The sequence below is a fragment of the Equus asinus genome, chromosome 17 (genome assembly GCF_041296235.1).
Source record: "Equus asinus isolate D_3611 breed Donkey chromosome 17, EquAss-T2T_v2, whole genome shotgun sequence".
NCBI classification, from domain to species: Eukaryota; Metazoa; Chordata; class Mammalia; order Perissodactyla; family Equidae; genus Equus; species Equus asinus.
The window spans coordinates 38429394-38456997 of NC_091806.1; the positions used below are offsets into that span (position 1 = coordinate 38429394).

The following is a 27604-nucleotide window of genomic DNA, read 5'->3' on the forward strand; positions in this document are numbered from 1 at the left end:
CACCATCCTCCCCCCATTCCCTCGAGGGTGTTAGGTTTATGAAGGGAGGCTATCCTCGCACCTCAGCATCCCACAGTCAGGAATTTATGAGCATGTTATCGGTTGTCACTGTGAGTAGAGGAGGTGACGGGTCACTGAAAACATTCAGAGAATAGAGCCAGGGATGCTAGACTTTCTGCAATGTTCAGGGCAGTCCTAAATAATGAATTGTCTCTCATGAGTTTTGAATGTCCCACCAGACGTTCATCAAGAAGATAAACCTATTTATAGTTGTCTCATTCCAGAACTTAATGAATAATATTCAGTCTTTATTCCATATCCGTGTTTCCAGGAATGTAGCTGCCATAGACTTTGTTTTACTTGGGATTTCACCAAGAATGATTCACCATGCAAAATAATAGGAAAAAAGACAATGCTTCTGTGGCATTTAAATCACCAGCACAACACAAACATATCAGTCTACATTTGTAACTATCTCATGCAAACATGTAAAAGAAGAAATTTAAGACACCTTTAACATAAAATCAATTATTATTAAATTGGAATAAACACATGAAATACACAGAGCTCATTTCATGTCATTTTAAAAAACAGTAACAAAAATTGTGTTAAAAATGGTTCATATTATTGCCATCTGTGATGGTTAATTTTATGTGTCAACATGAGTGGACCACAGGATGCCCAGATGTCTGGTGAAACATTATTGCTGGGTGTGTCTGAGAGGGTGTTTCCAGAAGAGATTGGCACTTGAATTGGTGAACTGAGTAAAGCCGATGGCTGTCCCCAGTGTGAGTGGGCATCATCCAGTCCACTGAGGCTTGAATAAAACACAAAGGCAGAGGAAGGTTGAGTTTGCTCTCTGCCTGACTGATGGAGCTGGGACATCGTACCTCTGCCCTCGGCGCGCTGGTTCTCAGTTCTTCAGACAACTATCCCACCAGCTTTCCTGGGTCTTCAGCTGGCAGACAGCAGGTCTAGAGCTTATTAGCCTCCACAATCATGTGAGCTAATACTTCATAATCAATCTCTTTATACATATGCCTGAAATATACAGACATATTGTGTTTCTCCAGAGAACTCTGAGTAATACCTCATCCTATATGCATATTTTAATATTTCATAACACAAGATAAAATATCTCTATTGTGTCATTAGTATTGAAGTTATATATTTGGGGGTTTCCCTACTGTTTTTCAGTTTTACTCTGATGCTATCTCCAAGGGTCCACCATACAACTTCTGCAAAGCCTCTTTTATAACCATTTCTTCTTCCAATCCCTCCTTGATACCCCATTGCCTTTTGAAGATCATGGCACCCAAGATCACGTTAAGACCATCATATGAACGTGTGTCTCAACCTATGGTGGGATCTCTCATAGCACATACATTTTCTGGAATATTTTTCACTTCCCCATTCCATGTCATTAACACAGGGACTTAACACTGTATTTGCCCTGGTTAATTATAAAAATAGTCTTCAATTTCTGTGTTTCAAAATTCTGTAATTGGCCTTGCCCTGGTCTGCCTACATAGATTAACATTTTATCCTTCTTTCTCCTATCTTATACCAATAAGTCTGTTTTTTTATTACTTTATTCTGTTCTTTATTCTTACAGCAGTGATACTCACTTATGCCTACGTTCTTTCTTTGGTTTTTTTTTTGTTTGCATTTCTTGTACAGACTGCCTCTGATTTTCTTGCTTTCTTTAAATCCAACTTCTTATTATAAAAATGTACAGGCATCTAATTATTATATCTTCTAATACACTGAGGCCTGAAATTTTACACAATGAAATAGATACTTTATTATAAATATTTTTCTTTTTTTGCCCTTTTTTATTACAGTGAAAGCATTACCCTGGGCTAGAAGATAGCAGGACCGTCCTGGTTCTGCCACGAACTAGCTGGAGGTGGCAAGCAAGTCACTGCCTTCTCTGGGTATCGGTTACTTCATATGGAAAGCAAGAGGGCTAGACCAAATAATTTCTAGATTTTCTCCCAAATATTTCACTCAAAATCTAATATAGGCTAACACAATGGATACAGGAGTCCACTTTCTAATTTCATGCTATCCTTTTGACCTTTTTAGGATTGTTTTTTTAAGTTTTATGTACAGTGCTTGATCTTCTGTGGCCTTATCTAACCTCATTTTCTGACCAGTATTCCTAATACACAGTGCTGGTGAGCAGTCCTTGACTTTCAAAGAAGAGTTGTTCATCACATGGCTTATGCAGTGATTTTCCCCTCCGTAATGTAAACACAGCGTTTCCTGGCTATGAGGGAATCATTCCAGAAATGTCAGCTTATGAAGAATTCGATAAATATAGACAGAACTGTTAAGAGCCACAGAAGCATCTGGATTCCCCAGAGACCACTGAACACTTAGTTGAAGTTTCTTGTGTATATGTGCAAAGAAGGAATTGACCTACAGGAAGGAAAGCATTCTAAAGGAAGAACATCTTTGGGAATTAACAGGGCAAGAGGAAGCCCACTGTTGTTTTCAAGAATATGAAAAATTGAATTAGCTGTATAATAAGCAAATATTGAGATTTAATTTCATGTCATAAAACTGCATTCAATTAAAAAAAAAGAGTATGCTGCAGTCACTTGTATGTGTTTGTCTTCTTTTTTTATTCTCATTTTTATGACTAAAAATTGTTAGCCTGTTGTCAATTTGCAAACTTTTGTTCTTTATCTTATAAGAAGGCAGAGAACTGGAGGCCATGACAGTGTTCGACTGTCTCTTATTCTCATAAAAAAATAAAGTTTGGCAAAGAAAGTTCTTAAGCTTTTAAAAACTGAATCTTGTTTAAACTTTTTATTCCGTATGGTATTTACACATTATTTCATTGTACGATTTCCAAGTGTAATCTTTACTTTTATTATTCATTTAGTTATTTAATTTTTCACTTGGGAAGTTCCTTTTTCAAGTAGAAAATCATTATAAGATTCAGTCATCTGACAACTACGTTTTTAACCTATTTAATATATTTGTACAAATTACAGAGTGTAATTCACTATTTGGCTCTCTTTGTAAACAGTGACTACAGGGCCTATATTTTAGTTTTTTCCCAGCATGGAAAGGTTTTTGTATATAATTTCTTATTATTTTTCTTCTTAGGAGTTTTTGAAAGCCTTTACCTTATATTTGCATATAAGGGCTAAATAGTTTCTTGAAACCAATCAACATGGAGCTCTGCTCACTGTTTTGAGAGGCTTTGCAGCCTTTATTCTTTCATGCCCTCCAAGGATGGACTATGAATCCAGTTCAAGCGAAACCTTCTAAAGGAAAGGTTTCCTTCTTCATCCTTCATAAACCTATCTTAATCTTGAAGAACAGGCATCTTCTGCAACTGCATTGCTTCAGCATTAGAAATCCTTGTATTTATTTGGGGACAGGAGAATCTAGGCCTTTAAATGTGAAAATTCTAGAAATCTATAAACTTAACTGACTTACCTCTGTATACCTTGGTTCTCTTCAATGTTCTTTTCTTGGAAAATATGTAGGTCCTGTAGATATGATGGTTTGAATCAAAAAGACCAAAGTCTCTACTGGCATTCTAGCATCCTCATGGATTCCCCACTCTCCACTCTCAATTCACGAGAACTTTTATAAGAGGGAAAAGAATTTGCTGTAACAGTGAGAAACAATTTTTAATTATGGGATGAATTGGAGATTACATAAACTCCTTTCTATCCAAAGAGAAAGTAGAAAAAAATGTATCAAATGGATGGAAATGTGGATGGATCCACATGGATACAAATGGATCCAAATGTTTCAAATGGGAAAAAAATGATATTCATACACTTACCCTGAGCTTTACATGAGCCAGGCCTTCTCCAGGGGAAGACCGGTGGTAATGTATTTATTGGGAGTCCTGCGTTAATTTCCATGAGTAAGACTCCAAGTTCATCCTTTAAATAGAAAATAGAGTCATAGGTATCATGTTTTCCTCCATCTGGGGCAAGGTGGGGGAGAACAAAGAGGGAGACAAAAGGCCACTTTGGTAGGCATTGTGACCTTTGGTCAAGGAGCTTGCCAGCCCTTGGCAACACCCCAGGGAGGAAAGTGAAAGAATAAATAATTTGCCCTTTCGCTCCTCCAGTCTCCTAGTAGGGTCTCGTGTTGTTTGAAACCAATTGGAAGCCAGCCAGCAAGGGTCACTGTGGATGAAATCCATATAAAGATTAGTCCCCAGGGACGCAATAGAATGGAGAAGGATGGAGAGGAGATCTGGAGAGCCAGGTGAAAGAGCCAGCACAGCCCTTCTCTGCCCTGCTCACGCTCCCCTTTTCTGGTCACAATTTCAACAGTAGCTGAATTCCTCTATCTAAGGCCTCAGCTCATATTACACAGCTCATGTCCTTAGCTACAGCTCTTGCTGATACAGGAACATGGTTCCTGCCCCTTGCCCCTTAAGGCTGAGGGGAAATAACAGCTTCCATCTGTTATTGGTTACCAACTGTGTCAACATCCCTTTTGGTTCCCATGACCCTGCTCACATTTCTATAAATAATTCCTTCATTAATCTTCCTTCAATTAAGCACTTTAAGACTGCCTTCTGTTTTCTTCTGGGACCCCAAGTGATACCATAATGCAAAAAAGTATGCCTAAGCCATCAGCATGCCCAGAATGGGTGGGATCACTGTAAAGAGACTGAATCTTTTAGGGATACTCTGTTCTCTTTAGGTCAATAGATAAGGGGAAGATAATCCATTCACTACCTTTCCCTAAAAAGAGAACTTAGAGTAGCAATGAGTTCTCCACTCCTAAAAGTGTTTAGCACTGGCAGAAATGCCATAGAAGGGACATGGGCATCACTTGGGGGGTGGGGAAGGTTAAACTACACCAACAGCCTCCATAACCTATCTCAATCTTTAGAGTCTCACATGCTCTTACACTTGGCAGTTATTTCAGAAACTAAGTCAGTGGGTGTCGTATTTTGGGTTCCCCCAAAAGCAGATGCTGACATAACGATTTAGAGATTGTGAGAAAATGGAAAAGTGATACAGGAAGGGAGGAAAGCCAATAAAGTATGCATTAATGAATGGGGGTTCTGTTCCAGAGAATGAGGGCTCAATCTTTTTTTTTTTTTTTAAGGTTATGATAGTTAACAACCTTGTGAAATTACAGTTGTACATCACTATTAGTCATGTTGTAGGTACACCACTTCACCCATAGTGCCCTCCCTCCACTCCCCTTTCCCCTGGTAACTACCAATCAGTTCTCTTTGTCCATATGTTAACTACCACCTATGAGTGGAGTCATACAGAGTTCGTCTTTCTCTGTCTAGCTTGTTTCACTCAACATAATACCCTCAAGGTCTATCCATGTTGTTGTGAATGGGACCACTTTGTCCTTTTTTATGGCTGAGTAGTATTCCATTGTGTATATATATATATATATATAGCATATCTTCTTTATCCAATCATCAGTTGCTGGGCACTTAGGTTGGTTCCATGACTTGGCTATTGTGAATAATGCTGCAATGAACATAGGGGTGCATGGGACTTTTGGAATTGCTGATTTCAGGTTCTTAGGATAGATACCCAGAGGCTCAATCTTTATGAGGACTTTCTAAGAGACAGATGGAACACACTTCAGGATTATCCCTTGGGGTGTGAGCAGTAAAGAGCTAGAATAATTATCCAGGAATACCCACCTTTCATTTGTTAAGAAAAATTCCTGGAGTATTAACTTCCCAGCACTTTTGGTCTGCCCACACCCAACCATCCTTAGGAAGAGAGAGGCAAGAGTTATCTGTAGGCACAGAAACTAAAGATGACTTCCAGAGCAGGACAAGGCATTATGGATGGGGCAATCAACAGCATTTCTACAGTAGATTTGGACAACAATCTTCTCTCCTGTATGTCTCTTCCTTCTAGGAAGTTGATGTCATTTCTGAGAAATCAATAAAAACATGGACAAGTCTGTCCTCTACAATAGCTGCTTAAGGCTGGTCCCAAAAAGAACTCGGGCTTAGTCACCTACATGTCTCCATTCAAATGCCTCTTATTACTTCCCTCAATATAAGTTGATTCATGTCATTCATCTTTTCAAAAACTTGTCAAGCTGTTTTATGGAGGTATACAATTAACACTAAAGTTCATACGGAAAAAGAAACATGCAAGAATAGCCAGAAAAATAATGAAAACGAAAAACTGAGGAGAGGATAGCCCTATCAGACATTGAAACATACTAAAAAGCCTCCATAATTAAAACATTGTTGAATTAACACATAGGTAAATAAATAGACCAGTGGAATAGAAGAAAAAGATCAGAACTAGGCCCAAACACATATGGAAATTTAACATGTGACAAAAACGTCATTTCAAATCGCTGGAGTAAAGAGAGACAGTTTCACAAGTGGTGCTGGGACAACCAAATAGCCTTTTGGAAAAATATAAAATTAGATCCATATCTCATATCATACAGGAGAATAAACCCTAAATGTATTAGGAATCAAAATGTAAAAAGTAAAATCACATACTGCATTATTCAGTAAAACAAAATTAACAGTTTGGAGAAAGAAAGCATTGTGGTAGGAAAAATGTACCTTGACACCAAACACCTACTGTCAGAGGAGAAAATAAAGGCTATTTGGACTACCTACAAAATGGTTAAAAAAACAAACCATACAAGTACTAGAAGAAACTCCAGGTGAATTCCTATTTAATCTTAGTTTTAGGAAGTCTTTCTAACAATGACTCAAACTCCATGAGTAATTATCTTAGTCCATTTGGGGTGCCGTAACAAAAAGACCATAGACTAGGTGGTTTAAACAACAAACGTTTGTTTCCCACAGTTCTGGAGACTGAGAAGCCCAAGATTAAGGCATCTGCAGATTCAGGGTCTGGTGAGAACCCACTTCCTGGTTCATAGACAGATGTCTTCTCCTTGTGTCCTCACGTGGCAGAAGGGGCCAGAGAGCTCTCTGAGGTTATAAAGGTAGTAATCCTACTCATGACAGGAACAGGAAGTACTTACTAATCCAATTCATGACAGGAACAGGAAGTACCAATCCCTCTCATGACAGGAACAGGAAGTAATAATCCCACTCATGAGGGGTCCACTCTAATCACCTCCCAAAGGCCCCATCTCTAAATACCATCACATTGGAGATTAGGTTTCAACATGTGAATTGGGGGTGGGGGCCAGGGACACACAAACATTCAGTCTATAGCAGTGATAAAAGAAAAGATTGATAAATTTTACCACATAAATTTTTTTCAATTTGTATGATTTTAAAAACCACCATAAACAAAGTCAAAAGACACTTGTCAAATTTGGAGAAAAGATATCACAGATAAAAGGCTAATATTCCCAATATGTAAAGAACTCTTAAAAATTGAGAAACAAAGGTCCAGAAATCTGATAGAAAAACGAGTTAAAGACATGAGGTTTGCCTCCATCTATCTTTTCATCCTTATTGCTTTCAATGCCCTTCACCCACAAAATGCTTCAACCACCATTAGCCATACCCAAAATGTGTCCTACACCTTCTCTCCTCCATGCCTTTGCCCTCCTCCATACCCTCTGCCTGTAATAATGTTCTTTCTCTTGACATTTTACAAAGTTCTAGCCAACCTATCAGCTTCACTTCTTCATCCAGTGAGCATTCGTTGGTTGCCTATTATATGCCAGTAGGAATACAAAGGTGAATGTGTCATGGACCATTCCATCCAGAGACTCATTGCCTATTACAGCAGTTCTTGTACATTTTGCCTGTGCAGTCACGTGACGTACATCATGCTTACGTTGGCTGTGCACCTGTGGGCGTTTTCTGATTTTCTTTAGGCTCTGACTTACATAAAAATAGACTTGTAACATAGAGCATGACCCAATTTATATTTTTAAAAACTCACATACAAATAAAAATAATAGAAAGATTTTAAAAAATAGACTTAAGTTGATTGCAATTTTCATTTCACATGTTGGGACTCCCCTTTTCTCATGTAATTCACTGATTTCAAAACTCCACCATCTGTTTGAAGTCTTCCCTATTCTCTTCAAACCCAGTAAATCAGCTTCTCCTCTGTTCTCTTGCGGGGGACTCTTGTTTCTCTACTGTGGCATTTATGTAGTTCTGTCTTGCATTACAGCCACACACACTACACCTGAGTGCCCAGTTCATTCCCCGGTCTCCCCCAGAGCACCAAGCACAGCACTTTCACTTTCTTCTCCACACAGATATCATTAAACACTTACCCAACTGAATTGCATTTAATTGTCTCCTTGGCCAGAACAGGAAGTAAATATGGGTGGGGGAGCTGAGCTCTAAGCAACTGGTCTGCACCTAGGAGAAAAGTGGAGAGGACTTTGGATCTTTCTAAACATATCCAACTGAACTCAGTGCACTCAGTCTCTCGAGGGGAAAACAAGAGTTGCCTGCAGTAAAGCGTTGGGAACAGGATCAAGAGGAACTTAGCCACTGGCACAGCAAAGTGAGTATGCTTAAACGAATGGTTTCTATGGATAATAGAGGGATGGTTATAAGGTTTATCTGCCACATGAGATTTACAGTGAATCTGGGTGTGGGTTGGAGCACGTGGTAGGGTTTATTGTACCAGTTTTTTTGGCGTCTGATCCAAAAAAGACAGAGGAAAAGAAAAGAAAGGAAAGTTTTTAAACCAGACCAGAACTTACAAGTAGCCTAGAAAATTGAGCAGCATGAGACATCCAATTAATATACACTACACTGGCAACAGGGCTTCCTTGAGAAGAATGATCTCCATTGAACTAATACTTATATGACTGGGACGTTGGGGAATTCATATCCACTCTCCCAGCCTCAGTTTCCTTTTCGAGAAGTTGAAAGAATTGGACTCAACGTTCTCCGAGAGACTTTTCAGCTCTGAAATTTTGTAACCAGATAGTATTGCTATTGCAAAATACCACGTGAAGCACTATGAGAGACACAAACATGAAAAACACACAGCCCTCACCCTCCATAGTGCCTAACCTCTTTGGGTCTTAGTTTTCTCATCTGTATAACCGAGCAGCTGTGAGGATTAAAGGAGATGTCTTTGTAAAACACTGACTGCCCGGCACTTCATAAATGCCCTGTACTGGTACCTAACATTATCTCTAAAACAGGATTAGTAAACTCATAGGGGTGTTGAGATGCTCACATGAGCTAATGGAGGCAAACGTCCTTTTTCAATGTTGACATTAGTGCATACATGAAGGATAACTCTATCACATTTATTTTTTAGCAGCATGAATTCGATGACTTCAGCAGGCCCCACGGCCAATTCTGTGTTTGTGGTAACAGCCCAAAACGGGTATCCTGTGATCCCAGGGGGCATGCCTCAGGTGTCCCTTTATCCAAGCAACCAGCCCCAAGTCCACGTAATTTCCAGGAGCCCACCTGGTTTGGAGCCATCTGTGAGTGTGCAACCTGCCCAGAGAGCCTTGAAAGAAGGCAAAGCCTTAGGGGTAAGTGCTGTTTCCCTCTGCAGGCCAGTAGTCACAAACGGCTGGAGCTGGAGGAGTGACGAGGTTTGGAAATACAGAAACTCCAAATCTAGGAGTAGGGTTGGAGTTGACCCGGCCTTGCCAAACTCAGGTCTATTAGAAAGCTCAGCTGTGCAACATCACCAGGGCCTCTGTATGGGGCCTTGTATTTTCTGATTTAGGCATTTTAAGAAAGAAGAAGAAAAGCAACAAAAAAGCAGTAAGCTTGAACACTGGTCCTGTTGCCAACATCCATGTAGCCTGTGGAAGAAAGTGGGTCTAGCGAGCCAGAGGGTGGTATCTAAACCCAATGTGATCGAATGGAATTTTTGCCCAATAGACAGCCAACAAAACAAGAGGTCACAACAGTTGGCCCCCTGAAAGGCTGTCCTTGGTAGGGGAGGCCAGTTTCATTATGCAGCTGAATGATGACAAGCGTGGATTCTGATCCAGATGCCCAAGCTTAAATCCTAGCTCCACTCCAGTACATTGCTCATGGGAGTGTCAATCGATGCATCCCATGTGGATGGCAATTTGTATCTAGCAAATTTGCAAAATACCTAGTAAGTCCCTTTCTGAGACATCATCCTCCAGATATGCTTGTGCACATGAGAGATGTGATATGTATGAGCTTATTCCTTGCAGCAAGTTGGTGATAACAAAGGATGGAAACAACCAAAATATTCATTAATATAATACTGGTTAAATCAATGTACATATCGTGCATCAAAAGAAGGAAATGGAGTGGAGCTATAAAAAGAACAAGGAAGCTCCTTATGTAATAATACGGACATAGTCCAAGATATATCATTAATGGAAGAAAATAAGGGGCAGATATTGCATATAATTTGCCACCATTTGTACAAATTTCAGGAAATAAAATATTTGTGTATATATATACTACAAACATATGTATGTTTATACATATATGCATATGTATGTATATACACCCTTTGTGCAAGACAATATCTATATTTGTTTCCCATGGCTGCACTAACAAAGTACCACGAATTGAGTGGCTTAGAACAACAGGAATGTATTGTCTCAGTTCTGGAGGCCACAAGTTCATAATCAAGGGTCCACAGGGCCATGCTCCCTCTGAAGGCTTTAGGAAAGAATCGATTCCAGATCTCCTAGCTTCTGGTGGTTCCTCAGCTTATGGCAACATAACTTCAATCTTGGCACACATGGCTTTCTCCTGTGTGCATGTGTGTCTCTTCACATGGCATTCTCTTTAAAAGGACAACAGTCATAGGATTAGGGGCCCGCCCTACTCCGGCATACTTCCTATTACTTAATTACATCCACAGCAACCCCATTTCCAAACAAGATCACGTTCTGAGGTACTGGGGCTTGGAATTTCAACGTATTAATTTGGCAGGGGAGAGGCAGACACAAGTCAATCCATAACCATATCCTAAAGAAATAAGAGATGAGCACAAAGGTTTATCCACAAAGATGTTCATCACAGTGTTATTTATAATATGAAAAAATAGAAACAATTTTACCTGTCCAACATTTCTGTCCCAATTACTCCACGGAATATTTACATGATGGAATCTTGGCAGCCCTTAAAAAATATGTTTGAAGAAAACTTAATACCCTAGGGATGTGTTGATGATGAAATATTAAGCTAATTATACAGAGCCATTTGTATTATCAATGTATATATTTGAAAAGAACAGAAAATTATACACCAAAATGTAAGCTGTTGTTTCCTCTGAGTGGGGAGAAATTATGGGAAGTTTTTATTTGACTTTTATGTTTTACATATGACTTTGTAGACTAGGGAAACAACAGGTTTATTCATATAAAAAGGAGGCACAAAGGGGACGCAGGATCCAGCTTCAAAAACAAAGTTTTCGGTTTGTATCTCTCCTGCAGACCGTCCAGATCCTGATCGGCCTGATACACATCGGCCTCGGCTTCATCATGCTGACTGTCCTTTATGGGTACTATGTAGCTATCTCATTCTACGGAGGCTTTCCCTTCTGGGGAGGCGTCTTGGTGAGTAAGGAGAGTCACCAAGCAAGTGAGCTCCCAGAAGTGTCAGCAGACTCAGGGCACCTTGTCAAGTTGAGCAGCTTTTGGCCTCCCGAAATCTCCCCTCCAAGACAGCACGTGTGTGAATCCAGCTCAGGTCTTGTTCACCAAGCGTATTTGTCTGCTTGGGCTGCCATGACAAATATCACAGACTGAGTGGCTTAAACCACAGAAATTGATGTCCTCACCGTTCTGGAGACTGGAAGTCCAAGATCAAGGTGTCAGCAGAGTTGGTTTCTTCTGAGGCCTCTCTCCTTGGCTTGTGGATGGCCGTCTTCTCTCTGTGTCCTCACATGGTCTCTGTGTGTCTGTGTCCTCATCTCCTCTTCTTATAAGAACTCTGATCATATTGAATTAGGACCCACCTTAATGATCTCGTTTAAACTTGGTCATCTCTTTAAGGCCCTATCTCAAAATACATTCACATGCTGAGGTACTGGGGGTTAGGACCTCAAAAGATGAATTTTGAGGGGACACAATTGAGCCCATAACACCAAGTGACAGCCCTGCAAGGCTCCATCCACCCAGACGGGGTGCTTTTTCTAATTGGCCCACCCCAGAGGTCAGGGAGCCTTCTTCTAGTTCATCAACCCAAAGGGGGCATCTTTTTCCAATTCACACAAAAACACCCATCTGGACAAAAGACGTTTGGGGAATAACCCTCAACTGTTCAAAGTAAGCCCACAGCCTGAGCTCCAGGAGAAAAATATTTCCCCCAATGGTCAAGAGTGACTGCCCAGCCACAGAGCAGTCATTAAGCTCTGAGGACTCAACCTAGAGTCCACAGATGGGCTTCAGAGTCCCTGTTTTAATAAAATATTTGCTATGTTAGATTTTTTTTTTCTAGAAAAGTCCATAGCTTTCAGCAGATTCTCAGGGTGATCTGTGACTCCATAAAAGGTTAAGAACCAAAAGTGCTTTCTCCCCTCCAATCTCTTGCCTTTATGATTCTTTTGCATTCCCCCAGTGTCCTCTCCCCTACACACACCTCCACACTCCGCCCCCCACCCCAACACACACAGTCCCTCCTTCTCCCTCTCCACCCACCCATTTCCTTTTTCTTCCTGCTGTTACACAGACTGTCCCTTGACTCACACATCTATCCGTGACTCAAATGCAATTTTTCCCACAAATAGCATAACTCTGGAGTAACCTAGATATCAGCCAAAGTCACCCTATCCCATGAGACTTAAATAAAATAGCCTAGAGATATCCTCCACCCTCGCACTCACGCAACATCTGCAAAATGGCAGGGCTTACGTTCTTGGGAGCCTCCTTCTGAGCATCCTCCACTAAGGCTGTGGTCTTCTCTCTTCTCGACTCAGACTCAGACTTGGAACTCAGTCCCTATTCCTCACCCAGACCCCTTACCTGTGTGCATATGGCCAACTTTCATGGAGTTTGGGGCAATGGAAAGGACTGACACCACAGCTACATTGCTAATGAGTGTTAGATTCTAGTGAGTATTCTTAAGTGTCCAGTGGCTGCCCTGACATCTCAAACGCCTTGCTAGCCATCTCCCCTTCTGCCAGGTGGCTCAGCTCCCTCCAGCCCTGAGGGCCCTCCTCCCTTTTTTCTGCAGGGCATTTTTGTTCTCTGTTACCTTCTTGACTCCTGAACTATCCATTTCCTAAAGATCATTAATGTCTTCTTCCAGAATAAAGGCCCATCTCCCTTGGCACCTCAAAAGGACTGGCGGGGACAACAGAAGTCCAGCCTTCTGTTCCCTTCCTTCCTCATCCAGTCTCTATAAACAGAAGGGTGTAAGATCGAGATTTATTTTTCCACTTATAGGAAAAATGGCATTCCCCTTAGAAGGCATAAGCAGCTAGAGTAAGTTTTCATTGTAAAACCATCTGCAATCCACAGCACATGCATCCACCCTGAGTGGGAGGGGGTATAGGGTGAGGGTTAAGAACACGGGGTCTGGAGTCAACTGCCTAGATTTGATTCCCAGCTCTGCTATTGAAATGGTCTTGGGTGAGTTATTTAAAAAATCTCTAAGCTTCAGTCTGCCCTTCTGTAAAGTAGGGATGATAATAGTGCTTGATGGGCCATCACACAGTTAAATAAGGCAAGGTGAAAAAGACACTTCATGTGGCAGTGCTCAGCAAAGCTTTTATCAGACCATAGCTGATGCCCTCACAGACCACTGCAGTGACCCACCATCCACGAGGCCTGAGGAATACCAGTGTTGAAATAAATTCCCACGATCTACCTCATCATCCTCTTATTGATGCTCAGCATCCTAGAGACGTAACTTTTTTTGAGTGACTGAGGTATATAGGCAGGCAAGGACTAATGTTGGCCTTATATCTAAAAGCAGTGGGGAGGCTGGTAACCCTTTCCCTCCCCTCTCCAGAGCCCCCATGCCTGACTGCATCCTTAGATAAAGATGGGCAACCAACAAGATGTGCATGTGGGAAAATAAAAGACAAGGAGGGAAGTAACCTTTATTGACCACCTACTATGTATAGGGTCTACTAGGTGCAAGATATACCAAATGCTAGATGCAAGGCATCAATTATCTCATGACAATGACATTTAGGAAGACATGCAGCTTTTTGAATTTTTCAAGTGAGGAAACAAAGACTTAGAGAAATTAATAACTTACCCAAGATCACATGAGTTTCAAGCCAGGATTTAAAACCAGGTCTGCTGGGTCCTAAAATCTTGGTTTATCCCACTTCACTACCCTGTCTTGTGGTGCAAAACAGCTCACTCATGCATTCGTTCATTCATTCTTTTCCTCGTGTTGAGCTGGAGGTCCCAGCAGAGGAACCTAGTGTGTGCGAGAGAATATGTGTGGGACCAGAATCATGGAAGCCTGAAGATGGGTCCTAACCTTTGACCTCTTTCTAAACCCCCTCTCTCCTGTGCCAGTTCATCATTTCAGGATCCCTCTCAGTGTCAGCAGAAAATTATCCAAAATCTTCCTGCCTGGTAAGTCATATCTGGAGACTGGCCCTCCCAGCTGGGGACCCATAGGAGAGAGACACAAGGCAGGGAAGAAGGTTAACATGCAATCCCTTCCTCATCCTTGTGCTTACTTATAACTAGACACAGGCACAGACACACAGGCTCGCCCCTACTCACACCCAGGACCATGTGAACCCAGCCAGAGTCACAAGGAGGAAAGAGTCCAGAGGATTTGGAGGAGGGAAGGGCAACACAGCCACCTTACTTAAAGCTTCAGAGTGTGGAGACACAGAGACAGGGAATAGCTTCCCTAACTGGGCCTTAGAGGAGGGGGTACAAAGCTCCCAGGGGCTCAGGGCACCCCTCCAGCAGAGCAGAGCACAGAGTAGGCCTCCAGCCATCTCTGCAGGGAAATCAGGGGAACCCAGGCACCTGCCTGCTTCCTTCCCTAAGGAATCCAGCCAAGTGAGCTCAGAAAATCAACACGGACAAGGCTTTGTGGTCCCCTAGCAATGGATCAAGAAAGTACCTCTGGGAGCCGGCCCGGTGGGGTAGTGGTTGAATTCACGTGCTCAGCTTTGGAGGCCCAGGGTTTGTGGGTTCACATCCCAGGTCCGGACCTACATATTGCTCATCAAGCCATGCTGTGGCAGCATCCCACATACGAAATAGAGGAAGATTGGCACAGATGTTAGCTTGGGGACAATCTTCCTCACCAAAAAAAAGGAAAAAAATAGAAAGTACCTTTGTTTCTCTCATGAGCAGGTGTTCTAGGGTAACAAGCCTCAAAGCGGCCAGGTCCCTAGGACCAGATGAAATCCATCTGAAAATCTCCAAAATGAAGCTCAAAATTCTGGGCATTATCTTTACACACATGGCCCAGAATCATGGAGCGTCAGAGCCTGTCACCTCCCAGGACACTGGGGGTGAGCCTCCTGCCTATCTTCTATGGGATAAATGGGTTGAGTGCTTCCCAAAGATTATTCTTGGGGACACTTGTCCCACAAGATGCTCTGTGACGATGGTTAGGTAGAGTTGGAAAATCTCTATTTTGTATTCCCCTCTGGAAGATCCATAATCCTTGTTAAAGGCTCTGAGAAGTCCTGCAGCAAAGACCTTTTTAACTTTGTTCAAGCCAGCTTTTTTCAAAATTAATTTACCCAAAAATTTTTTTGCACAGAACACTTCTTTACTTGCTGCAGAACTAGGTTTCGGGGAAGCCACATTAAGAAACACTCGTTGAGGCCGGCCCCGTGGTGTAGTGGTTAAGTTTGGTGCACTCCACTTTGGCGGCCTAAGTTCATGGGTTCAGATCCTGGGCACGGATCTACACCTCTTGTCAGGAATGCTGTGGCGGCAACCCACATACAAAACAGAGGAATATTGGCACAGGTGTTAGCTCAGGGCTAATCTTCCTCAGCAAAAAAAAAAAAGAAAGAAAGAAACATTTGTTGAGTCTCTGCTCATCTCAGCTATGATCATTTTCTCTCCCACCCTGACCCTCTGTGTATTCTTCAGCTGAACGGCAGCTTGGGCCTGAACATCGTCAGTGCAATCTGTTCTGTGATTGGAATCATACTCTTCATCACAGATTTGAGTCTCATCCCCACCTATGCCTACACTGACCATTTTCCTTACCCAGACACCTGGGGTGTGGTGAGTATGCCCCTCAACCCATGCTCCTCTGGGTTCCGACTTAGCTATATTTAGGAAATTGTTGGACAGGGCCCAACAACCAAGCTTCTTCACTGAGCACTGTAGGAAAAGGAGGTGCTGTCAGACTCAGAACAGAGTCTAAAGTCCCTGACCTGTAGCTTTGTTTCTGGGTTACTTTAAGCACGTGACTTTTTTTAGTCTTAGTTTCTGTCTTTGGAAAACCACACCTATCCATGACGTTGCTAGGAGAATTAAAGGCAATTACACATATGACGCATATGTACCCACCAACCTGTGCCCCTCCTCCATTCTTGCCTTTCTGCCCATTACTATGGAGAGGAGGTCAGCAAACATTTTCTGTAAAGGGTCAGATGGTAAATATCTAAGACTTTCAGGCCATCCAGGCTCAGTGGCAACTACTCAACCCTATCCTATAGCACAAAAGCAGCCATGGAAAATACACAAACGAATGAGCAGGGCTGTGTTCTGATAAAACTTTATTGAGAAAAGTAGGCAGCAGGCACAATTTTACCCATGGACCGTAATTCATCAAACTGTGCTATAGACTGATGCTGTCCAGTGGAAATAGCACGTGAGTTGCATAGCGTGATTTTAAATTTTCTAGTTGCCACCTTTAAAAAGAAGAAAAAAAATTTGCGACAACATGGATGGTCCTTTAGGGTATGATGCTGAGTGAAATAAGTCAGAGGGAGAAAGTCAAATACCGTATGATCTCACTCATAAGTAGAAAATAAAAACAACGACAAACAAACACATAGCAATGGGAATGGATTGGTGGTTACCATAGGGGAAGGGAGTAGGGGGGAGGGCAAAAGGGGAGATTAGGCTCACATGTGTGGTGATGGATTATAATTAGTCCTTGGGTGATGAATGATGTAATCTACAGAGAATTTGAAAAATATTATGATGTACATCCGAAAGCTTTATATTGTTATAATCCAATGTGACTGCAATCAAAAAAAAATTTAATTTTAAAAAAAAGAAGAAAAAAAGAAATGGGTGAACTTAATCTTAATAACATTTTATTGAACCCAATACATCTGAAGTGTTGTCATTTCCACATGTAATCCGTGTAAAAAAATTATTAATTCGGTATTTTGCGTTTCGGGCCCCAAGTCTTTGAAATCCAGTGTGTATTTCGCACTTACAGCGCATCTCAGTTTGGGACTAGCCACATCTCAAGTGCTCAACAGCCAGACGGGACTCACGGGTACCGGGAGGAACAGGGCAGCCACAGATGAGTCCCATGTAAACGCAGTCTCTCCATCTGCACACAGAGGGCGTCCGCTCCCAGTCACTCAACGTTATCACTCCACCTTCTCTCCCCTCTCCCTCGCCCCGCCTCTCTTCTACATCATCGACTGTCCCCCTTTACTAGAGCTTTTCCATCTGCATACAAACATGCTTTTGTTTCTTCCATCTTGAGAAACAATCCAACCAACCTTCTACTTTCCTACTTTCCTGCCAGCTACCACTCTATTTCTCTAGTCCTCCTTTCAGAGAAATCCTTAAAAAAATTGTCTACACTCATTGTCTCCCATTCTCTCCTCTCCTATTCTCTCTTGAACTCACTCTAATCAGACTTTCAGCCTCATTTCTCCAAACACCAAGTCTGCTCAAGGTCCCCACTCGTTTCTCCTGTTTGGTGGACTTCGTGTGGCTTCCAGGCTCCACCCTGGGGCTGGTTCTCCTCCACCCTTGCTGGTCGCTCTCTTCTCTGTCTCCTTTGCTGGTTCTTCTCTCTTCCCCAGTCTCTTAGGCCCAGTCCCAGGTCCTCTTCTGTTTTCTCTGTATGCTCACTGCCTTGGCGTTCTCACAGAGAAACAACTTCTCTAGGACAATGACTCCAAAGGCAGAGCTCCAGCCAAAACCTCGCTCCCAAACTCCAGTCTCTTGTATCCAACTGTCCACTCAACATCTTGAAATTAACACATCCAGATCTGATCTCCAGATTTTCCTTCCCAAACTTTGTTTCCTTGTTTCAGCTAATGGCAACTCCGTCCTTCCAGTTGCTCGGGACAAAACCTTGGCGTAATCGTTGACCCCCCTTCTTTCTGTCACACCTCCCAGCCAATTCTTCAGGGAATCCTGGTGGTTCTACCTTTAAAATACATCCAGAATCCAGCCATTTTTCACCAGTCCCTCCATTATCACGCTGGCCCGAGCCACCACCACCTCTCAGCTCAGCCACTGCAGCAGCCACCAAAATGCTCCTCCTGCTCCCACCCTAGTCTCCTTGCAGCTGTTGTTAGCACAGCAGCCAGAGTGACCCTTTTTGAAATGTAAGGTCACATCACTTATCTGCTCAAAACCTTCCGCTTCTCCTATTTTACTCAAAAAAAAAAAAAGCCAACATCCTTACAGTGGCCTAAAGATGCTGGTCCTCTGGTGCCCTCTGCTCCCAGGCTCTATACCGACTTCTGGCTCTCCACACTTGAGCCACACCAAGCTCCTTGATGTTTCCTCGAAAACCCTAGGCATGTTTCCATCTTCAGACCTGGAATGTTCCCTCAGCTACCCGCAGAGCTCCCTCCCTCCCTCGCCACCTTCAGGCCATGGCTCAGGATTCACCTTCTCAATGAGGCCTGCCCAAATGACCCAACACCGTACCTAAAGTCTCAAGCATCGACATGCACTATCCCAGAATACCAACTCCCCTTCCCCTAATCCACTTTTCCCATAGCTTTAAACATCTAACAAACTCTACAATTGACTTGTCTGTTTCGTTTCATGCTTACTGTCTGTCTCCTCCCACTAGAATATAAGCTTCCTAAGGGCGGAGATGTTTTTCTGTTTCATTCACTGCCATATCTCAAATTCCTAGAACTGTGCCTGGCACATATCTGACACTTCATAGACATTTGTCAAATGAATATATGAACGCACCAGGTATGGCTTGTACTGCATACATGGTAGCTGTTAACTGTTACCTATATTTGATCAGACTGTCCTTCCCAGGACTTTTCTCTCCAAGATTCCTAAGAAAAGCCTCTCCCCAGAGAACCTATGGACCAACTTCATGTCATTTATCAAAAGTACCTTGAGTTCCTCCCCTCCTGGAAACATTTTATGGCTTCCAGTTGCTTTAGGATTAAAGTCCACATTCCTCAGCCAGGTGTTCATTGCTCCCCAGAGATTTGGTTCCAACTCCCTGTGCCCTACAGCTCACTTCTCTTCTAACCCTTTACTCACCCTGACCTCCAGCTACTCCCCTCCAGTGAGAGAAGCAAGCACTGAAGAACACTCCGGTCTTTTCCTACTGGGAAAGCACGGACCAAGGAGGCATGAATTGCCCAGTGTAAGAAATGAGGGAGCTCCTCCTGGTTGAGGAGCTAAGGAGGGAGAAGTGGGGGAGAGATTTAGGAAAGATTAATTTCAGCAGGCCAGCCAGTGCCCTGAAGTATAAAGATCAGTAACTTTTGAGTCGGAAAACTTGGCTTCTAATCTCAGTTATGGCAATGTCTGATCTTAGAGAGACAACTTTCCCCATCCTGGCTGCCCCCGACCTGACCAAGGAGGACTGGGCTTCATCAGAACTTTGCAAATGATGACCCAAGAGATGGGGCACTCCAGGAGCTCAACGAGCATGAATCATTGCCCATCGAATTATAAATACCAAAGCTCTTGGGGGAACCCTTTTTCTTGGAAGGTCTTATTGATGAAAGAATTTTATTGTTAAAAATATATTTGGAAAGGACCAGTAGAATGAGTAAAGGCCCTTCTCCCCTAAGCTTCTGAGATTCATTGACTAAGAAGACATCCTCATCCTGCCTTTCCCTTTGCCTTGGACACCCTCTCCCTCCTCTATCCTCTCTAAGTCTTCCAGTAAAAATTAACCTCCCTCCTCGGTGCCCCTAAGGCACTCTGTGGGGCTCTTTTATAGCTCTCATATGCTAGAAGTGAATATAATGATCTACATCTGTATCTGTCTCCCTCGCTAGATTGTGCCTCTCACGATGCTCTTCTTGGCCACTTGTACCAAACAGATGTTTAATAAATGCTTGCTAAAGCGGGAGGGAGGAGAAGGAAATGTACTAAGGAGAGGTCTCTCCAAAAAGGAGAATTCTTTGAGCAGTGGACTGTCTCCAATGCCATTTTAAAAATTATAATTCACAAACATTTATTTGGTACCTATTCTGTTCTGAGTGCTTTTACACTCATATTTATTATCTCAGGTAATTGGAATCCACATGGCTATTTGGGTCATTCATCCCTTGTCCTTTAAGATTAAAATGGGTTCTACTCAAGCTCTCTCCCCAGATGCAGTGTGAGGCCCCATTCTCCTGGGCATTTTTGCAGAATAGCAAGGTGACAGCGTAGATTTCTCCTGGTCCTTAGGTGGCATCTACTACTGCTGAACTAGTTCAATGTCAGAGTCCTATCACTAACTCTTTTTCCCAAGCTAAAGACAGCCCCAATTACTTCCCTCCACAAAACGCCACTGTCATAAGCCAAGAAGGTTGTCTCAGTGGCCGACTTTCTCTAAAGATTCAGAGAGATGGAGGGTTATATTAGAGCCTAGGAAACTACTGATGACTGAAGATTTGACGTCCCTATCACGTAAACTCTTAATTGCTCTCAGGACGCCTGTTTCTGCAGGGTCCACCTTCCCATCATGTTGTTCAGTCACATCTTTCTCCTCTAACCATCTCACTTTTCCCTCTGTGGCTTGTCCGTGCTCCCAACTTTCTATTTGCTTCCTACACAGAACAGTTTTACTGTTTCAGTGTCGACTCCAGAGCACACCCTCAGGCCTCATCCCCTTACCTGAAGCAAGGTATTGTGATGTTTTCCTAAACAGTGACTCCTTTTTCTCTTGGAGGGGCACTGGTAGTAAATGCTAAAATAACAATTCTTTTACAAACACACTTGACCCTCACAAAAACCCAGTGAGATAATTTCCTGATGAGGCTGAGATGAGGTTGGGGGAGTTCCTCAAAGCCATGGTGATGATCCATTGCAGTGCCAGACTTCAAGCCAGACCTGGAACTCCCTGGCCAGCACTCATGTCCTCCCCACCCGTTCTGGTTCCAGACCCCTGGATCAGCTATTTCTGCTGTGCTGCTCATCTTCTGCATTCTGGAATTCTGCGTTGCAAGCACCTCCTCCCACTTTGGCTGCCAACTGGTCTGCTGTCAACACAACAACGTGAGTCCTGGGGGCTCCTCAGCAGGTGGAAAATGCCCCAAAGGGGGTGGAGACTAGAGGGGTTTTCATGCTTCCCTTTCCTGCCCAGGAGTAGGAGGAGTCCCGCAGTGTCTAGAGGCCTCCACACATGCCTGGTCCTCCTTACACCCTTATTCATGGACCTACTGTGTGCCTGTGTTTTCTAGGTGGGCGTCGTCTACCCAACTGTTTGTGTGTCAAACCCAGTGGTCATCTCAGAACCAGTGAACCCCCCATCAGCTTATTCCAACGAGGTCCAGGTCTCCAAATAAGCAAAGCCAAAGGTTCTAGAAGCATCTTTCACTGGAACCAAATGAAGATGTCCCCTTTCTGGGCTACTGAATCCCAAGTTCTTCTTTCCCTTACATTCTAAGGGATATGTCTTTCCAACTGCATGCATCTGGACTTCATTCAGTTCAGCATGGTAAATCGTGCTGTTCCTCTATTAAAAAGGAGACAGGAATTTAAAGTGGATTTTAGCGAAGAGGTCTTCCCTAGGGGGAACATGGGGTCTTTGTGTGTACATATTCCTGTGCTTACCTGTGTGAGCTTGTGGGCTAGAGGAACAAAAGTCTATACAACCCAAGCTTCATCCTTCTAATCATTCATTCGTTTAATAAATATGTACTAAGCATTTGATATGTTCAAGACTCTACTCATGGCAGGAGGAGGGTGAACACAACAAAGTCCTTGACCTCGAGGAACTTCTGGCCTCACAAGAAAGGACAACATGCAAGTAATTTTCTCTAACACAGGGCAGATGTGGGGATGTGCAGAGAGAGAACAGAGATGGATATTATTTATTCTGGCAGGGATGTGACAAGGAACAGCGGAAGCAGGGAACAAGCCTGGTTAAGGAAGCAACATTTGAGTGGGGCATTAAAGGAGAACAAGGGGTTTTTTTAGGGCAATTAGGAACAACACTGTTGGGAAGACCATTGGGGAGGGTGAGTCATCCACTAAAATGATCGATCCTTTTGTCCTGTTACCACTGATGCAATAGTACTCGTGAATATACACTATTCTCACCAAAGTCACCAATGCGCTCCAAGTTGCCAAGTTCAATGGTTCTGCTTCCATCCTTATCTTTCTTGACCTCTGCAGGATTTGACCCCACAAACCACTCTCTCCTTAAAACACTATCGTGGTTCTGTTCCAGCTTCTCCACATGCTCTCCTAATTTTCCTACATAAGCCCATCTCTCTCCTCTTGCCCCTAAAGTGTTGCTCTCCAATATGGCACTGCCCTTGGCCCTCTTTGCAGTCTCTGTGCTCAAGCTCCTCTTTTGGGAGTTTGAGATTCAAATCTCAAGTGAGATTGTGAGATTCAAATGTACAGTCAGTGCAAAAAACCACTGCAAAGTGATTATACCTCTTTTCATCAGGCCCTGGGTCCCAGGACTCATCACCCTTGAATTTGAGATTTCTCGTAAAATCCTGGTTGGTATGCCTGCCCTCATCTTCTCCACTTGGCAAGTTCAAGTTCCACTTCCACAGGGAAGCTGTCTTAGGTTCCCAGCCAGAAGCATCCAAGTGAAAAGCAGTCTTGTGGAGGGAGAAGGGAGGGTGCAAAATGTGACCTGGCAGTGATGACATTCAGAGTTTAACTTTGAGGATTTCTTTTTCATCTTGACTGAAAAAAGTTCTGATTTTTGTATGGTGGCTAAAAAATAATAGAACTGTGACTTTATGTTTCATAGTAGTTTATTCACACTTGCAATATTTACAGCTCCTCCATAAAAACATTGGGACAATACATTGGGAAAGTATGTTCAGTCTTTAGAAGGGGCATTATGATGTGAGGGGTTATGTCACATCAAGGAAAGACACATGCTTCCCAGGACCCCCCACCCCAATGCCATGCTATGACCCACACCACCCTGACTTTTCCTTCCCAGAAATCTTACCGCCCACAGTTTGTACCATTTGTATAGATTTGGTCTCCCTGAGTGTAGACACAATGTCTTCCTTAGCTCCTAGCCCTCCTGCCTGGCTCAGGATAAGCCTTGGTAGATAGCAGCTGTTCACTGAATATTTCCTAGAATGAAAAGTATCCTCTTATTTCCAGGAAAGAATCCCTTCCATATCCATTCATTCAGTCATTCAGCAACATAAAGTACCTACTGTATGCCAGGCTCTGGGTACACAGTGGCAAATGAAGCAGATACAGTCCCTGCCCTTCTGGCAATTACATACCAGAGTGTGAAACAGGCAAGTCATGTGATGAGTTAAGCAACGAAAAGTGATGGGGAAAACACATAGGATGCTCATATAGACATTACTAGGGAAGGGGAAGAGGGGCAGAGTTTTTGAAAGGAAGTCTTCTCTAAAGAGGAGATGCGAAGGAAAAGAAGTACCTAGCCACACAGAAAGTACAGTAAAAACTACTCCAGGAAGAGAGAACAACCTGCGCAAAGTTGCTCAATCAGGAAAGAGCTTCAAGTGTTCAGGGAACTGAAGAGAAAGGCCCTGCAGATGGAACGTAGTGGAGGAGACAGTGAATGTCTCACGAAGGGACTGGAAACTCAGGCAGCAGCCACATAACAGATGCAGATTTTATTCTAGAGCTAAAAGCCATTGGGTGGCTTTAGCAGGAGAGTGAGGTAATCCGGTTTATGGTTGTGAAAGATCACTCTGCCTGCTTTGTAGGGAAAAGATTGGAGGAGAGTGAAGGCAAGAAGCGGGGAACCCAGGAGGAGATTTAGTGATAGTCCAGGACAGGGGCTGACAAACTAAGGTCTGTGGACCAAATCTGGCCCACTACCTGTTTTTGTAAGTAAAGTTTTATTAGAACACAGCCATGCCCACTTGTTCACAAATGGTCCCTGGCTGCTTTGGTGCTATAACAGCAGAGTTCAGTGGCATGACAGAGACTATAAGGGCTGCCAAGCCTAAAAAATTTACTATCTGGCCCTTTACAGAAAAGTGTATCAACCCTGGAGATCGATGGTGATGATGATGATAAAATCATTGTCCTTTGTCTACCAGAATCTTGATGGTGCATGATCCTCACGGTGGGAAAGAATTGACTGTGATCCGCCCACCCTCTCTTGCCCTTGGTAATCAGAGACTCCCCATGTGAAACTAGTTAAAATGGGAGCTGTAAGCACACAACCATGGTTAGGGGAAGCGGAACAGGATATAGGTGCCCAATAACTACTTGTTGAATGCCTGGACTAGGTAGTGACAATGGAGACAGAGAGGCAGGTTTGGGACATGATTCAGAGGTGAGACTCTAGGGCTCATGGACGGTGTGGGGGAGCAGAGGAAGAGGGGGAAATTGAGGGTAATGCCAAGGTTTCTGGCTCAAGTAACTGAGTGAACAGCCATTTCCTTAGACGGAGAAGGCTGGAGTAGGAAACGGTTTCAGTAGAAAAACCAAGATTCCAGTAATATTGCCCTCAAGAACTTATAGGAGCATAGCATGTCAGAGGTGGCCAAGAAATTAAAGGTAGCTTTCATTTGATGCTTCAATATCCTCTGTAATTGCCCCATCTTTACAATATCAGCATCACCTGGGATCTTGTTAAACATGCAAATTCTTTGGCCCCACCCCAGACCTACTAATTAGAAACTCGGAGGGTCAGGTTCAGCAATCTGTGCTTTACCAAGTATCCTGGGTGATTCTGATGCTCATGCAAGTTTGAGAACCTCTGCTCAACCGTATCTTCTCAAATGATTGTTCCTTCCAGTTTTGAGCACCTTATATGGCAGTGTATATTATGGTGGTGTGTCCAAAGACAGCCCACTCCATCCTTAGACAACTCTACTGAGAAGCTCTTCCAAAGAATGAACTACATCTAAGTGGAAATCCACATGAGATGCTCCCCAAGTTATCACCTAGGAGATAAAAAGATGACTTTAGACTTGGGCAATCAACTTACCGGCTAAGACTCAGTCCCAGCCCATCCACTTCCTACCAAAGCTTTTCAGAGGCCCAAGACCCTCACCCTCCCTTTGATCATCTGTTCTCTCCAATTCCCATCCAGGTGAGGCTACTGTCAAATACACTTTGTATGCCTCATAAAGTTAAATCAGCAACCAGGAGTCGATAGAAAGAGGCTGTACACATGTCGAGGCCAATGAAGGCAGGACCAGCAAGATTAGACTTTGCCCAGGTAAAAGACCAATAAAACAACATACAGGACTACTGCCCGAGCCAGTCCAAAGCCTGCCAGAAGTCATCCTGCTGTCAAAGAATAGCCCCCACCTTCCACTATTGAGCACCACACAAGGATGCAGGTGCTCAATAAGTATCGTTGAATGGACTCAATCTTCTGAAAAAAGAATTAACATTTATTGAGTCCATAATATCTACTAAGTTATTCTGCCCAATGCCATTTCATCTGCATTATCTCATTTCCTATTCAAACAATACAGAGTGGCATTATCTATGTTTTAAGAACAAGAAATATGAAAATCTGGGGCTCAGAAAGGGTAGATAATTTGCCCAAGTCCACACCACTAGTAATTGGTGGAGCTAGATTCGAATCCAGGTCCTCTGCCTCCAAAGCCCATGCTCACTGGCCACCTCATCCTCTCATGTCCGCAGTGCTGGTCCCAGGACAGAAAGAAAGCATGGGATGATGGTAATAATGATAAAGTCACTGTCCTTTGTGTTCAGTACTAGGATCCTGATGTTCCAATCTACTCACTCATGGTGGGAATGAATTGGCTGGGATCCACCCACCCTCTCTTGCCCTTGATAATCAGAGGCTCCCCTGGAGATGGGAGCTACAAGTGTATGACCATGGTTAGGGGAAGGGCTCTATTCACACAAATAGGGCTTGACAGGCAATAAAAAGGGTAGAATAAATAAACATGAACCATGGTGCACCCACCCATCTCTATTGGGACTGGGTTATAGGCTTCAATGAATATTATTCAACAAAACACAAACACAAACCAGCCAGGAAATAAACCAGATGGTCAATGAACAGTCAGGCAATAAGGAGTGTTTCCTCCAGCAGTCATCAGCCCCACACAGCGAAGGGCAAACACCAATAGGGCAGAGGAAGGTGAGGCAAAGAAATATGCCTGCAATGGTTAACTCTGTGACCTCCTTTTTCACTGAATATCCCTCTGCCTCAATGATCCCGTCTTCCACCTCATCTGCATCACTCTGCCATGGTTACACATTAACCTGGTCATTTTCACAACAGAACCTCCTCCATAAGCTCAGTTTCAATGTTCCTCTCTCCAACCCCCACTTCCTATCTTTCCAGCTCACCAACTCAAGTCCTATAGTCCTCAATTCCAACAGGACCTACAACCCATCAATCTCCCACGTTTTCAGTGTCTCCTACTCCCTCTGGCCATCACTCAGCTTCATGGTTCACTGTTACAATCACTCTCAACATTTTTGTCACCTTCTCACCTCAGTGTACGAATCCCAAACTTTGCTTAACTCAACCAACTGCCTATCTAGTGCCTGACACAACTGTCTAGACGTTCTGCTTCCTTTCCCTAATCTATGCTCTCTCCAAACCTCCAGACAACTATTTCATATCTTATCTTCTCTCTGCAAACCCCAATACCTCCTCCCCAATTCTCACCTAATGAGCTTGCTTCCTGTTTCCCCAAGTGCACTCAGAAGAGAAGTACAAGCCCTGACCAAAGACGAGATCTTTCTGTACCCATAGCCTGCCTTCCCTCCAATTACTACAGAGGAAACATCCAGGCTCCTTCCACCTGGCACCAGATTCCACCCCTCTCATCTACTCACTCTCTCCCACATCATAGTTTTTCACAATCTGTTGAATTATACCCAACAGCATACAAACCTGTTGTCATTTCTCCCCTCTGAAAATGAAACCCTCTTCGGACCCCAGAACCACCTAGAGATGCTGCCCTGTTTCTCTACTTCCCTTTACAGAAAAGATCTCCTCAAAATAATTTCTGCTTCTATCTTGAATTCCAAACCACGCTTGATCTTGGATTTAAATTTCTGTTGTTGATAAGCTACCCAGTCTACGGCATTTATGCTAAGACAGTCATCAGCACAAGGATGAGATTTAAAGCCAGGAGACTGGATAACATCATCAAGGGAGTGAGACTCAAGTCCTGAGTCCTGGGAAATTCCAATGTTTAGAGGTCAGGGAAAATAAAAGGATTCTGAGAAGGAACAGATAGCCATGTAGGGGAAACCCAGAAGATTCTGTGAATATGGGATCCTGCACAAAAATGAAAAAAGGTTTAAAGGGAGGGGCATGACCAAGTGAATTAAGTGCTGTTGATAAATGAAGTAGATTGAGGACTGAGAACTGGCTATTGGACTTAGCAATGTAGGGTCATGAGACTTTGACAAGAGTGGTTTTGGTGAACAGATGTAAAAACCTCACTAG

The 27604-nt window shown here is 43.2% G+C and overlaps 1 protein-coding gene and 1 long non-coding RNA gene across 3 annotated transcripts; one reads left to right on the forward strand and one right to left on the reverse strand.

Moving 5' to 3' along the window:
* Window positions 1-516: 516 nt before the first annotated feature.
* On the reverse strand, window positions 517-8321 carry LOC139040794 (uncharacterized). Its single transcript, XR_011495109.1, has 4 exons — window positions 8209-8321; window positions 3812-3914; window positions 3457-3631; window positions 517-1041 (listed from the first exon to the last, which is right to left on the reverse strand). It is a non-coding gene; the product is annotated as an uncharacterized lncRNA (long non-coding RNA).
* LOC106844385 (membrane-spanning 4-domains subfamily A member 8-like) lies at window positions 8158-21900 on the forward strand. Of its 2 annotated transcripts, none has more exons than XM_014861787.2 (7): window positions 8158-8444; window positions 9216-9438; window positions 11341-11463; window positions 14383-14442; window positions 15937-16074; window positions 21130-21243; window positions 21429-21900. In XM_014861787.2, exons 2-7 carry the CDS (start codon window positions 9220-9222, stop codon window positions 21531-21533), a joined length of 759 nt encoding a protein of 252 aa, XP_014717273.1. In that variant the 5' UTR covers window positions 8158-8444; window positions 9216-9219; the 3' UTR covers window positions 21534-21900. The 2 variants fall into 2 exon arrangements, with proteins under 2 accessions (XP_014717273.1, XP_070344015.1); XM_070487914.1 differs by having other exon boundaries at window positions 8315-8444; window positions 9219-9438; window positions 21429-21899.
* Window positions 21901-27604: the final 5704 nt, after the last annotated feature.